Source organism: Marmota monax, unplaced genomic scaffold (genome assembly GCF_021218885.2).
Source record: "Marmota monax isolate L192 unplaced genomic scaffold, Marmota_monax_Labrador192_F-V1.1 WCK01_AAM20220418_F8-fsc00014, whole genome shotgun sequence".
Classification (NCBI taxonomy): domain Eukaryota; kingdom Metazoa; phylum Chordata; class Mammalia; order Rodentia; family Sciuridae; genus Marmota; species Marmota monax.
In genome coordinates this window covers 18,308,427-18,323,928 of record NW_026695222.1, presented here as the reverse complement: position 1 = coordinate 18,323,928, position 15,502 = coordinate 18,308,427, and the positions used below count along the sequence as shown (strand labels likewise).

Sequence of the window (15,502 nt, the reverse complement as noted above, 5' to 3'; positions counted from 1 at the left end):
TCTTCTGCCACCCCTGCAGTGGCTGCTTCCCAAGACCACACGGGTACATTAAACTAGAAAGGGGGAACAGCCTAGAACTGCGCATTCATGCTTTTTCAGTTATTATCTGAACTCTTAAGCATTTTCTCTATTTACCTGGAGTGAGCTTGTTCTGCAGGCCATATCCCAGTATCACTTTTGGGCCAGAAGACCCTGTTGATGTTAGCTATAGAAACATCACACTTCACAGCAGTGCCACTTTAAATAATCAGGGTTGCACTTTATAGGAGTAGAATCTAGGACTCATAAGCCTCTAAATCTTCAGACAGTTCCTTCTGTAATTGACGTATTGTCACACAAGTATGATTTCATGGCCATCCCATAAAGCTATATGATTGCCTTTTATAGTTATAAGAAAGTAGCAATGTGTTATACTGTCTTTCTTACAGAAATCTGGTTTATATATTTCTGAGCCTTAACCCATTATTTAGAAGATCTCTGTGATAAATCTTCATCTGTTTAACATTCCATTGAGAGAATATACCACAATATCCATTCTACTGTAGATGGCATTTGAGTATCCTCCCTAAAGGGTGATTGTGATGGTGTATTCTAGAACACATCTTCTGAGAAACTATTCATCTTCTGTTGGGTGTATATCGAAGAGTGGAATGGCTAGATCATAGAGCACACCTATATGTACCTTTAGACTAACAGGTGCCGCAAAAGAATTCCTGAAGTAATCATGCCAGTTTATGTATCAACCAGTACTGAGAGTTCTAGTCGCTTCATATCTTTGCTAATGTCTAGTATTTTCCTTTCCTTTTTTTTTCCTTTATTTTTTCAATTTAGCCCTTCTGAATTGAATTTTCCTGACTCATGATGTTGAATAGCCTTCTGTGTGTACTAGCATTTGTATATCCTTTGCTGTTATAGATCTGTGCAAGTCCTTCTCCATAGTTCTGCTGAGTTATTTTTTTTAATGGTTTATTTCTAAAATATTTTATATATTTGGATATGAGCATTTTGTTAAATATACAGCAAACATCTTCCTGACTTTGTAGGTTGCTTTTTCATCCTCAGAATGGTGTGTTTTGCTGAACAGTTCTTATTTTTATTGTTATCCAGTTTTTTGATTCTTTTCAGTGCTGGGGATTAAACCCAGGGCCTCATGCATACTAGGCTAGTGCTCTATCTTTGAGCTATATCTCTAGACCCCTTTTTATATTTTCTTTGGTGACATGATCTCACTAAATTTTGCAGTCTGGCCTTAAATTTATAATCTTCCCGTCAATCTCTTGAGTACCTGTGGTGTGCCCTACCACACCTGGCCAATTTTTTTCCTTTTCTGTATCCTGTTTTTATATCCTGTTTAAGAAATCTTTGCCTACTGCAAGCTCACAAAAATGTTCTCCTCTGTTTTCTTTGGAAAGCTTTCTTGTTTTCCATTTCACATTTAAATCTGATATGAGATGAAATCTAGACAGAGAAAGACACATGCATGAATGCACTCAAAAATACACACACACACACCGTCATCCTTATCTGCAGTTTTGGTTTTTATGGTTTCAGTTACCTCTAGCTATCCATGGTCCAAAAACATTATTAGTCTTGACTCTTTAATAAAGAGAGATCACACGCACATAATTTTTACTCTAGTATATTGTTATCATTGTTCTGTGTCTTGATTATTGTTGCTAATTTCTTACTATGCTTAGTGTATTAATAACTTTATCATAGACATGTATGTATAGGAAGAAACAGTGTATACAAGGTTAGGTATGCTCTGGTGACTACTAAGTATTTTTCATATGGATAGCTGGATGATGTGGCACCTCTAAATGAAAAGACTCTTCTTTCTCTCACTTCATTTCATTGTTACCTTTGTCAGATGTGTTGACCTAAATTTGAGCTCTGTTCTATATGTAGTTCTATTTCTGGAATGTATTATTCTCCAATAATCCATTTATCTTTCTTTATGCCAATTACACACTAATTATTGTACATTTACAGTCAATTCTGAAATGAAATAGTATAAATTTTCTAATTTCTTTCCTCTTCTTCAGGATTATCTTTGCTACTCTAGGTCATTTACACTTCCGTAACATTTTAGAATCATGTTACGGAAGTCCTGCTGGGGTTTTGCTTGAAATTATTTTGACTTTACCAATGGTTCTTTTCCAGGGGCAGTATTTGGGCTCCACAAGATACTTGGCCCTGGCTGGAGACATTTTTGGTTGTTACCCCTGGGGGAGTGCTTTTGGCATCTTGTGGATATATGCATGGCCAAATGCTCAAGGCCAAGGAAGCTGCCAAGTAGCCTACAATGCACACAGCACAGCCTTCCACCAACGGATGATTATGCAGCCCAAAATGTTAATAGTATAACTGCTGAGAAACTGACTTAGTGTAGCTCCTGTTCTAGTTAGACTTCTGTCTGCCCTCTTAGTGTTTGTTTTCTGTTTGGCTCATCAGTTTTGCTTTTTCCTCATTTTTGTCTTCCTTTGGATTAATCAAAATTTTTATTCCATTTTTACTGCCTGATGAACTTGTTAGGTAGATATCCCTTTACAATTATATTAGAGTTTATCATGTAGGTTTAAACATGTATTCAACATCTTGACATGCTACACTCTAACGCAAAAGATTTTACCATTTCCTGATACTATATATAGATGCTTAGAACACAGCTCCCTCCCCTTCCCTGCATTTGGTGCATTTTTATTATCTAGCATTTTAGTTTTATGTACACCTAAACTACAAAAGACATAATAGTTGTTGCTTTATACAGTTAATATTCTTTTTATTGACATATTTTATTTCCTTCATTCCTACCTACAATGCTGTGCTTCTATGTTCATTTTACCAGTTTATGTTTTCCTTTAGTGTAGCTCTCATAGCAGTGAATTTCCTCTGTTTTTTGTTTGTCTAAAAACATCTTTATTTTACTTCCCTCCTCCCTGCGAGGGATAGTCTACAGCCTCACAAGTGCTAAACAGGTGCTCTATCATTGAGCTATGTCCCCAGTCATACCTTCATTTTGTTTTTGGTACCGGCGATTGAACTCGGGGGCACTCAGCCACCTCCCTAGCCCTATTTTGTATTTTTAATTTAGAGACAGGGTCTCACCAAGTTGCATAGCACCTCACTTTTGCTGAGGCTGGCTTTGAACTTGTAATTCTCCTGCCTCAGCCTCCAGAGCCGCTGGGATTACAGGTGTGCACCACCGCACCTGGCTATACCGTCAGTTAAAAAAATGTTTTTGTAGGGTATAAATTCATAGTTGGTGGTTATTTTCTTATAGTATTTTTTGATTTCTAGATTTTGTCATTTCAGTTGAAAAGTAAGCTGTCAGTTTTATTGTTTCTCTGCTTTTAAGATTTTACTCTTTGTTTTTGATTTTCAACAGATTGACTGTAATGTGTCTGTGTGCCTCTGTTTGTATTGCTCAACTTGGGATTCCCTGAATTTCTTGAATCTGTGGGTTGATCTCTTTCATTTGTTTTGGACATTTTAGTATTGCTTCTGCTTTATGTTCTGTCTTCTGGGACTCACAGTGGGACCTTTTGGTATATCCCCCCTGCCTTTTATCACCTGTGTTTGCTATTATTTTTCCTTTGGTTGAGTTTAGGTTGTTTTTTATTTTTTTTAAATTGGTCTGTGTTCCAAATCATCAATCATGTTTTCTGCTAAGTCCAGTTTAGCAGAAGACAAACCTGATAAAACCTAAATAAAAGGTTCCAAAAAAAAAAATAGTTTGTAGAGAATATTTTATTTAAAAAAATAATAATTGAGATTTATACCATCACATATTTTAAACATGTTTTAAAAGAAAAAGTCTACTTAAATAAACTATAATCCTGGAATTTAATAACTATGTAGTCACCTTTTAAGTATAATTATATGGGTTCAATTGAATTCGTGTTAGAAAAACATACCTTGAATTCTTTAAATTGTCTAGTTACAACTTGTATCTTTAATATCTTCATATTACAGGTATAAAAGAAGATAGCAATAAGTAACATCTTTTTTCAAAAGAAAAAAAAACAGTGTTCCTTTCTTTCTTGACTATATTAATCTTATTTATTTTAAAGGCCTTGACTGTTAACTCCAATATTTGGGTTGCCTAAGGGTCTGCTTTTATTGTCTGTTTTTCCTCTTGATTATCAGTTCTGTGGTCTATATGCAAAAAATTCTTATTGTGCATAAGACATTGAAAAGAATCTTAGTGGAACTAGGAAATATTACTTTCCACCAGACAGGAACCCTTCTCTGTTCGGTTAAGAGAGGTAGGGAGCTGAACACTTGAATTTAAGGGATTAAGCTGGGTCACTCGGGACTGCAATCCTGAAAAGGCTCAACCCTGTCATCCTTGTTGATAGAGGGTGATTCCCAGGGCTTCAGTTGAGAACTTCAAAGGCTGTCTGTCTCCTTAGACTTGGAAGACTGTCAGGAGTCAGCTCTGCCCTTCCAGGGCTTTCAGCTTAGTTCTTTAACCTGCTGCTTCATGTGGATTCAAAATTTGCTAAATATCTTGAGAAGATACTAGCTAAGTATTGTCTCCCGTTTTGTCACTTTAACTTTGAAGAACACCCAAATACCTACTGGATTATTTGTCCCCAGCTGCTGAAACCTTGCATTTTGAGGTCCCTCGAGGATGTAGTTATGTCTGTTCAGCCTCACATGACCACTGTGGATTCTCTTTCCTTATTGATAGCCATACCCTAATCTTGAGTCTATGTCCAGGATCAGTAAATGCACCAAGGGCAAAAAAAAAAAAAAAAAAAGCAACTGATTGTTGACTTCCTCTGAACATTCTCCCCTTGCTAGGTTATGAGTTCAGGTAATGAATACTTTAAGAAATATTTTTGTAAATTATTGGACTTTGTTAGTCTTCAACATGTGTCGACCTGCCACTCTGTACTATATCCTGCTCTAAAGCAGAATTTGTACAGTTGTTGTCAGGTACCTATCCATGTTCTTGCTTCTAGGTTTAGAATTGCCGCTGCCTCAAAGAGCCCCGGTATAAAGTAGGTAAGACACATGCACAAGTAATGCAGCCTGTCACTGTAATAGAGGTGCATACAGTGGTAGGAGAAAGGAGACAAATATGAAATAGCACCATCTTTTTAGAAGTTGTATAATTTTATGTGATTATTGTTTAGCATTCAGGGGGTGAATCAAGAGTGAAGAAGTTGGTGAGATAGGCAGGGCCTAAAGGTAGAGGGTCCTATAAGCTGTGGTAAAATGTGTTTGTACTTTCATCAGGCTGTGGGAAAGTAGTTGAAGAATTTTAACCGTGGAGAAGAGTGATCAGAAAGATCTCGTGTCAGTTTGAAATGTGGGTTCAAGAAGGGCAGGCACAGGAGACAAGGGACCCGAGAGGAAACTGTTGCAGTCAGTGCAGTGTGACACGTGGAATTACCATCAGTGGCGAAATGGAGGGAGTGGTGGGATCAAGAGGGAGGTAAAAGGAAGCAGAGATTCTAAGGTTCCTGGTTGTAGTGAGGACCGTAAATCACAAAGGAAATATAATAGAAAAAGCAGACGAGTTCAGTTATGGACAGTGTGTGTTCCCATTTCATCAGTGCTGTTATAGTTTTTGTCATATCATCTGAGGACATAGTTTGGACTACCACTTTGGGGCCCCCAAGTTATCTACATGAAACTCTTAAAGTGAATAAGAGAGACACAGAGCCCCAGGCTATTGTCCACACACCAGAGACAAGAGACCCTTAGATTTTGTTTGTTTTATGTATTGAGTTTCCACTTAAACATTTTATTTGAAGAAAATTTTTCCTTGATAAAAGAAAAAAAATTACCATTGTTTCTTTTTCACTCATCTTCCCATCTTGGATCTCTGTTTTGTTTGAATAGCGCCCATTCTCAGGCATCTTCTCTGGTAGAACATATGGGTGATTCTTTCTCTAAATCCTTGCATGTTGTTCTTCCACCTTGACAGGTGAATGTCTTAGCCGTTCATAGGGTTTAGAGGCCACAACACTTTATTTATGATCAGCAGGTGCTATTCCACTGTCTTCTAGGATCCATGGTTGTAGAGGAAGAGTTCAAAGTCAGTCTCTTTTTCTTTCCTAAGTTATTTGTTTCTTCCTGAACATATTTATGATTTTTCTCTTCATCTTTAGAGTTCGGGGATTTTACTTGAAATCAACTAGGTGTGTATCCTTCAGGCTTTTCAATATCCAGATAAATCTTTTGACAACCAAGGGAAATGTTTCAGGTGTTTGTTTGCCTTAGCTCCTCCATCTGTTCCTTTTCCCCTTCCAAATTCCCAGTTATTTACACTTGCTTCTCCCACATCTGTCCCACAATTCCCAGCTTTTTATATTCCTGCTCAGAGTTTTATGAAAGGTCTACTGGATCTTCCAGGTCACTCAGTGGGTCTCAACAATTAACCATCTTCATCTTCTGTTTCATCAGTTGAACTCTTTTGGTATGGAAACTCATATGTTTTTAATTCTAAGAAATTTGTCCCATAATTGAACTTCTTTAATTGGTCTTTTTAATCAAATTCTTCTCTGCCTCTTTTAGTGGTTCTGTTAATCAAAGATTGACCACCTAGAGGAGTGCTGAAATACTCTTCCTACTTTGGACTGCTGGGTCCCATTAAGCAGTTTATCATTCTTTCCCACTCATTAGTCCAGTGATACCTTGTGCAGGGGAGATGGCACAGCAGCCTCTGGATCATCAGTGTGAGAGCTGATGCCCATACCAAGCTTTGTGGCATCCACACATGGCAGTTTCCTAACCTGCAATAAGGAGGATTTGAGCTTCTTCCTTTCTCTGACTTCTCGGGGACACAGAGACCAGGAGATTTCTTCTCAAGAAGCCACACAGAGGCCAGCAGTGCCCTTCCTCACAAGGGTCCCTGGAGCTCAGTGGACCAGACTCTCTAGGGTTTAAAGAGTCTTATTTGTGCCCTAGAGATCCCTGTTGATGGAGAGAGGAAGAAACCCAACTCTAGGTTTCTGTGCACTGAGCAGGTCTTGGCCCACACCCACCAGTCACCACCTGCCTGCAAGTCCTATAGCCACTGGGACCAAGAGCACTATTGAGTTGTGGGTAGACCGGCAGCAGCAACTTTCTTAACATCATCTTTTCAGAAGCCATAGCAAGCAGAGAAAAAAAGAGAAAGACCCCCAGGCTAGATGATCTGTAAACCTCCATCCAGGGCCAACATTTTCGGTTATACACACTTACAGGTTATACACAGCTTCAGCTCAATCCTCCATACCCTTGAGCCACACGTTAAAGCTTCCCAGCAAGCCCTGCTTCCCCAGAGGGAATAGGAGACTTTTCTCTCCTCAAGCCCTGTGTTAATCCCCTTTCTTGTTCACGGTCAGTCCATGACTTTGAATCTCTCCTCACAAACAAAAGAAAGACTCTCAGGTATTAAGTTGCTCAGCTTCTGCTTCTACCTATAAACTCATCTCCTTTGCCTGCCTTTTTTAGGAATCTCTTCTCCCAGGATTTCTGTGATAGTGTACCCTCCTGGTTTCCCCATCCCTCTAGGTACTCCCATCTGTTTTTGCATTGCCTTCAGTCTCACCCAGCCCTGATCCTTATTCTGTATTCCCAGCTGCCAGGGGGTCTTTTCATTGCATAAAGTTGATCATATAAGCCACCCACACTAAAAAACCTCTCAATGACAAGAACAGGCAAAAGGACTCTCTCGTCATAGAAGTCAGGATTGTGGTGGGAATAGGAATTGATGCACAAGGGCCTGGGGGAAACTTTTTGTGCTAGAAATATTCTCTGAATTGCTTTGGGTAGTGCTTCCATGGGTCTGTACATAATTTACTGAGCTTTACATTAAGGCAGCATGCTATGTATTCCTCAACTTTAACAAGATAAAACTTTCAATGCTCTGTCACCATCACAGTTAAAACCCAGACTCCTTAGAGTAGCCCACGGGTTCCTGTTCATTCCTCCCCTAAGTTGTGTTCAAGCATCATCTTTCTGTGAATCCCATCCTGGCTTTTGCAGGGATATGATTCCTCCACACGCCCTGAGGATCCCACGCTGAAGTCTATCCTAATCCTTAAGAGACTCTCATAACTGTATTTACTTCCCTCACTCGACTGGAGGCTTCTGAAAATAGCCCCTATCTCATTTCAGTTTTTTTCCTCCCCTAGTGTCTTGGGCAGTGGCTGACACATAGGCTCCCTTAAATGCCTGTTGAATGAATGAATACAAGTTCACTTCATATTTGCTTTGAGCTTGACCCTCTTTATCAAATCATTCCTTCCTCCAGCCTACAGGATGTTCCCTCGATGAGAGGAAGATTCGCACAATGGCAGTTGTTGATACTCCTGAGGAGGCCTTTGGTGTCTTACGTCCAGTTTGTGTTCAGCTCACAAAGACACAGACAGTGGAAAATGTGGAACATCTGCAGACACAATTACAAGCCGTGAGCGACAGTGCCCTACAGGAACTTCAACAGTATGTCCTCTTCCCCTTGCGATTTACCCTGAAGACCCCAGGTCCCAAGAGGGAGAGCTTGATCCAGAGCGTGGTAGAGTGCCTCACATTTGTCCTTTCTTCAACATGCGTGAAAGAGCAAGAGCTTCTTCAGGAACTCTTTTCGGAACTTTCTGCCTGTCTGTATTCGCCCAATTCCCAAAAACCTGCAGCTGTGTCAGAGGAGTTGAAATTGGCTGTGATCCAGGGACTTAGCACCTTAATGCACTCGGCTTATGGGGACATCATTCTGACTTTTTATGAGCCTTCCATTCTTCCTCGATTAGGATTTGCTGTGTCTTTGCTGTTGGGCTTGGCAGAACAGGAGAAATCAAAGCAAATTAAAATTGCTTCCTTAAAATGTTTACAAGTTCTACTCTTGCAATGTGATTGTCAAGACCATCCAAGGTCCTTGGATGAGACTGAGCAACAGCAGCTGGGGGACTTGTTTGCTTCTTTTTTACCTGGAATCTCAACTGCACTGACGAGAGTTATTACAGGAGACTTTAAACAAGGCCACAGCATCGTTGTATCTTCCCTAAAGATCTTTTACAAGACAGTGGGCTTCGTTATGGCTGATGAACAACTCAGGAGAATCTCAAAGATCCCAGCAAAACCTGCAGTGGGGCACAGAGTTGCAGAGCTAATGGTTCATAGGGAAGCAGATTGGGTAAAAAATACTGGTGACAAGTTGGCAATCCTTATTAAAAAGATAACCGAGTATGTTTCAGTTCACCCACACTGGAAGGTGAGGTTGGAACTGGTAGAACTTGTGGAGGTCCTTCTTTTGAAGTGCAGTCAGTCACTGATCGAGTCTGCTGGTCCCCTTCTGAAGGCTTTAGTGGGCCTAGTAAATGATGAGAGTCCTGAAGTCCAATCCAAGTGCAGTAAAGTTCTGAAACATTTTGCAGATCAGAAAGTAGTAGTGGGCAACAGAGCCCTTGCTGACATCTTGTCAGAAAGTTTACATTCCCTTGCCACATCTCTTCCTCGCCTAATGAACTCCCAAGATGATCAGGGCAAATTCTCCACTCTCTCCTTGTTTCTTGGTTATCTGAAACTCTTGGGCCCAAAAGTAAACTTTGTTCTCAACTCTGTGGCCCATCTCCAGCGCCTTGCCAAAGCACTCATCCAAGTTCTAGAACTAGATGTGGCTGACATCAAAATTGTGGAAGAGCGGCGTTGGAATGCTGAAGACCTGAATGTTTCCCCAAATGCCTCATCTGTGCGACTATGGAACCAAGTCCAGAGGAGATACTTCAGATTCTTCACTGATGAGAGAGTGTTCTTGCTCTTACGGCAGGTTTGTCAGCTTCTTGGTTATTATGGGAACCTTTATTTACTTGTGGATCACTTTATGGAACTGTACCACGAATCTGTGGTTTACCGGAAGCAAGCCGCCATGATCCTTAATGAACTGGTTACAGGGGCTGCTGGACTGGAGGTGGAGGATCTGCATGAAAAACATACTGAAATGAGCCCAGAGGAACTGAGAGGGATTGTGACATCTATACTTGAAGAATATACAAGCCAAGAAAACTGGTATTTGGTTACCTGTATTGAAACTGAAGAGGGAGAGGAGCTAATAAAGCAGCCAGGCCTCCAGGCCATCACATCCAATGTACACACCCACCAAGTTCTGTCTTCTCCAGCCTTCTCAAAGCCAGGTCCCACTATCTGCTCCTTGAACAGCAACATCTGGCAAATATGCATCCAGTTGGAAGGGATTGGCCAGTTTGCGTACGCACTAGGAAAAGACTTTCGTTTGCTCTTGATGTCAGCCCTCTATCCAGTACTGGAGAAAGCTGGAGACCAAACCCTGCTCATTAGTCAGGTAGCTACCAGTACCATGGTAGACATTTGCCATGCTTGTGGCTATGACTCCCTGCAGCACCTGATCAATCAAAATTCAGATTATTTGGTGAATGGCATCTCTTTAAATCTGCGCCATCTAGCTCTACACCCTCATACTCCAAAGGTCTTGGAAGTCATGCTGCGGAACTCAGATGCTAGCCTGCTTCCTTTGGTAGCAGATGTGGTTCAAGATGTCTTGGCCACCCTGGACCAATTTTACGATAAGAGAGCTGCTTCCTTTGTCAGCGTTCTGCACGCCTTGCTGGCAGCATTAGGTACATTGAAAGCCCGTTTTAATGCTGATTTGGGGGATAGGACTCAATATCCTAGTTTGCCTGGTCTTATTGTTTCAGTGTTTATGGTTTTGCAATGAAGGATGTTTGAAAGGTTGTCTCTTTGACAGCTCTTTGAAAGAGCCACATGTTATGATGGGGTTCCAGTGTTTATTTTTTATACTTTCAATAATCTATCAATTATTGAGCTCCCGCTCTGAGCCAGGGATATAAACCCTATAAGCTAAATATAAACATTTTTATTTCACAAAAAACCCAAGGCTCAGTGAGATCCTATTTAGCTAGGGTCACACAACTAATAAGGGATAAAAATCAGGATTTATGACAATTGTATTCTTTCCAGTACACCAAATTGCTACTGCTGATATTTAGTGTTAGCAGTATCTATGCTAATGGAGAACAGAAATAGCATGAATAATTCAGTCCACAAATGGCTAAAACAATACTGTCCAATAAAACTTTCTGTGATGATGGTACTACTCTATATCTTTTCTGTCTGATACAATAGCCACTAGCCACACGTGGCTAGTACTACTGGGAAATTGAATTTTTAATTTTGTTTAATAACTACACATAGCTGGTGTGGTGGCGCATGCCCACAATCTCAGTGACTGAGAAAGCTGAGGCAGGAGGATTGCAAGTTTAAGGCCAGCCTTAGCCACTTAGCCAGACCCTATCTCAAAAAATAAAAAGGGCTGGGGATGTAGCTCAGTGGGTTTCATCACCTGTACCACAGAAATAATAAATTATAGCTACGCATAGTCAGAGCAGACCTAAGAATTCCCTTTTAACCTTTTGAGTGAGTTGGTTTGCAGTTTTCTTCCCACAGATGTTATAGGGTGCCTATTGGAAATGTTAGCTACCGTTAGAATGGCAAAATTTTGGACTACAAGAAAAAGAATCCCTCAACTGGACAGTCAGTCTTTGAAGGAAAAAAACAATGAGCTGCGGTGCCTTTTATCCAGAGAGCATATCTGCATATTTATTCCAGTACTGCTGATAGCTTCTGAGGCAAGTGGAAAGGTCTTTGATCTCATTTTGGTGGATAAAACGCCAAGGCCATGTAAGAGACTTTCTCATGGAAAGTAACTGGGGCAGGGACTGTGCTCTGCCCCCTAGGTAATGCTATTTCCAGTGTTCGTTCATTCATGAATATTTATGTACAGCATAAATGTTCTCTTATTAACAATAAAAAGTGTTTGCCAAGTGTCAGATACTGGGCTAAGTAATGAGAATACAGCTATGGACAAGATGAATAAACTCAGCACCGTCCTGCTACTGCAAGGGGATGATAAACAAATCCTTAAACAAGCTCACTGTGGACTGTGATAAGCACTGTGAAGGAAGCAGCTCCTGGATGCAGGAGAGTACCAGAGACAGGCTGCTTTAGGTGGAGTGGTCAGGGAGGACCTGTCAAAGTGGCATGACACTAAACCTGAAGGATGAGGAGAGCCCATCAGTACATACAGGGCTGTCGTGAGGTTTATATGATTTGTAAGAATATTGAGGCAAAGGGAACAGCAGGTGTGAAGCCTAGAGGAAAGAAGAGGATTGGGGTATTTGAGAATAGAAAAGAGGTCATTGTGGAGAGAGAGGTACAAGGTGCAGTTTGGAAAGGAGGGCAAATTCTTCCAGGCCTCTTAGGCCAAGGGAAGGAATTTGGACTTGACTTTGCAGTCATTCACAGTCTTACATGATGGCAACAATCACTGGGGAGGCAGCTGTGAATGAGGCCCACCCAGGCCAGCCCTCATGGAGCTGCCTCTTGGGACTGGCTGGCTGCAAAGCTGCTCGGACAACCGCAGACTGGGACCAGCTCCCGGGGCCACATAAACCCCAGCTTCACTGCCTTGGGGAACTACACTGCAGTTCAGTTTGAGGTTTAAACAGGCCTGTGAAATATATCCTCCTGAGAGGTTTCTCAATTTGGGTCTTGAAAATTGAATTGCTTTAGATTGCTTGATGTCTTTGGACATATCTAAAGAAGGAAAGTCAAATCTTGTGTAGTGCCTTTTTTTTTTTTTTTAGTTGAGGTGGAGGAAGGAGGGTATCCCCTGCAGAAGGGAAAATGAAGATGATCAAGACTGGCTCTGGAACATTGTAAGAGAACAAGCAAAACTGGAGATAACATTTCTGCAAGTCTTGAAATAGCCAAGAATACACTTGAATTTTGAATAGTAAGTAGTGGAGTTGGTACCATCACTCGCCAGTCAAAGTAGCATTTGGTGCTAGCATTGCAATTTGTCCTCAGTTGTCTAACTGCTGGCCTCTCTTTGAAGACAAAAGTGGCAGTGTGCTCTCACAGAACTTCTGAAATGTCTTAAAAGAACCCAGTACATGTTTTAGGAAACTGAGGATGATACACTGTGCAGTGCCTGCGGTGACTAAAAGGCAGTAGGAGCCATAGAGACGGCAAGAGCCAGCCGAAGATCACTGTCTACCCACAGCTAATGATGGGCTGACTATTCATCATAGGAAAAGGCAGAATAGCTGAGAAAATGTTAATGACAGATACTCCAGAACCTGGAGATTGTGCCACATCCACCCACACAGGGCCGCTCATTCTTTTTACGGCTGCCTTGTATCCTGCTGTGTGGATGCACCATTCTTTTTTTTTTTTTTTTTTTTTAGGTGTAGATGGACACAACACAATGCCTTTATTTTTATGTGGTGCTAAGGATCGAACCTGGGTCCCGCCCGAGCTAGGGGAGTGCTCTACCGCTGAGCCACAATCCCAGCCCTTGCACTATTCTTTATTTAACCACCCCTTTCTTAGGAGATGTTTGGTGGTTTCTAATATTTTGCCACCACACACACATGCACACATATGTTGCAGTGGATATCTTTATAGGTGAATATATCAGTAGGGTAAATTCCTGAAAGAAGTGCTAGTTTAAAGGATATTACAGTTAGATTTTTGATTGAGAGTATCAAATTGCTCTCCTAAGAGGTTGTACCAATTTAAACTCCATCAGCGATGTAAAAGAGTGCCAATTTTGCCACGCCCTCACCCACACTGTATATTACCACGCTTTTGATCTCTGCTAATCCAATAGGAGAAAAATGGTACCTTATTGTAGTTTTAATTTGCATTAAGAGCGAGGTTGAGCTTCTTTTCGTATGTTTAAAAGCCATTAGTGAGCCAAGACATTTTAACATCTGGCACTAGCCTAGAATCTAGAAATAATCTTTGCAGCGAGTCCTGTCCTGGCCATGTAAATGCTGGGTCCAGGCTTTAACTATTTAGGAACCAATCCCTTTGAATGAACTTAATATCTGATTTATACCTGGGAATGGGCCATTGAAGAGATGTCATAATTGATTCTTTAGATAGGAACCTCCAAATACTGGATCGAAGGCCCTTGTTTCAAGTTCTTGCTCTGTGCTCCTTGGCCTGTCATCTCCATCTGCTGTCACTCTGGCCCTGTGCAAATGCTCCTTGATAAAAAGGAGATTAGCAGGTGCTAAAGGCTGTCCTAGTCTCTCCTTGCTGTCTGCAGAAGGCAGGCCCTGTGCCACAGCAGAGTTTCTCAGGCGATGGGATTTTTGTTGTTATTTTATTAAGTATTATGTCTTTTGAAATTAAGCCGTTGAGGGACCTTAATATTTAAAAAATGGATGAAATTAGAGTTGCTCTGGTTGAAGAAGAAATGGAGACCCCAGGATCCACCACCACCACTTTTAACGTGGGAAAATGGTGTCCTCCCTGTTGTGATTCCTGGGACATCAAGGTACGATATGAAAACCCCTGGAGTCAGTGATGTTTAAGGTTGGTACTGTGATAATACACCAGAGATATTAGAGCATCACTGAAGAAGGGAAGGCTTTGGAGAACAATGGCCAGCCTTCCAAGGCAGTTGATATGGAAATACAGGTGAGACTGCCCGTTTTCAAGGTGCTGTGGAGCCTGTCTTTACTACTGAGCAGTATGTCCTGTACTCAGAATTTTGTCACTTGTACATGTTTTCCAATCTTGTATGTTTTTTTCAATCAGCATATATTTTGAGCATCCACCCTCTATGCTAGCCATGTTAGAGTAGTGTCTAAGGGAGAGTCAGATACCAGGCAATACACACAAAGTAAACACATGGTTACCTGCCATGATGAGTTGATATGAAGGGAAAGACATGGTGCTAGGGAAGAGATTGAGTAAGTGATCTGAGTTACAGTGAGGAGTGAAGGGATGGCTTTACTGGGCAAGTTCTAATTATACTGAGACGAAAAGTGATTTCAAATTAGAGGTAAGGTTAAAGGGGAAATGAAGTATTTCGAACAGCAGTGGCATGCACAGTTTCTCATGGAGGAAAATGCTTGATACATTGGAAGAACTGGAATGTAGTTATCAGGTAACTGGAATGTAGTTATCAGGTAACTGGAATGGTAGAAAATGATGTAGAGACAGGCAGGGAAGCCTAGATGTGGGGGGCTATGCAGGCCATGGCAAAGAGTTTATTCTACTTATAAATTACTAGTGCCTATTATTATTAATGATCAAGGTAATCATTATAATACTATTTACATACAGCTCAGTGGTTCCCAGACACAGGAGATATGGGGCAACTCCAAGAGCAAAGTTTAGAGGCGGAGGGAAGTCATTCATGCCAAACAGCAGCACCTCTTGAGTACAGCACTACAGCGGAGGACATTGAACAGTTTGTGCTGAACTACCTCAAAGAGAAGGATGTGGCAGAGGGAAATGTCTCAGCTTTTGACAATGAAGAAGGTAACTACTATTTATTTTGCCTTAACTAGTTCTTTCTCTTTGAAACAAATTATTGTAAAAATAATGAAATGTCATTCCAGAAAGTTTGAAAATAATCACTCATAAGCTCACCATACTAATTTAGCCATTCTTCTTTTTCTGTGTGATCTTTTTCCATTCTGTTTTATTATAA

At 40.9% G+C, this 15,502-nt stretch overlaps 1 protein-coding gene across 2 annotated transcripts in view; it reads left to right on the top strand.

Moving 5' to 3' along the window:
• The window catches only part of Tti1 (TELO2 interacting protein 1), a 46,849-nt gene that overhangs the window by 9,939 nt on the left and 21,408 nt on the right, over positions 1-15,502 (top strand). For both annotated transcript variants that reach the window (XM_046433054.2, XM_058575712.1), the window contains exons 2-3: positions 8,255-10,589; positions 15,133-15,330. In XM_046433054.2, the coding sequence (XP_046289010.1) occupies positions 8,294-10,589; positions 15,133-15,330 (2,494 nt within the window). In that variant the 5' untranslated portion in view covers positions 8,255-8,293. The remainder of the gene's footprint in view (positions 1-8,254; positions 10,590-15,132; positions 15,331-15,502) is intronic.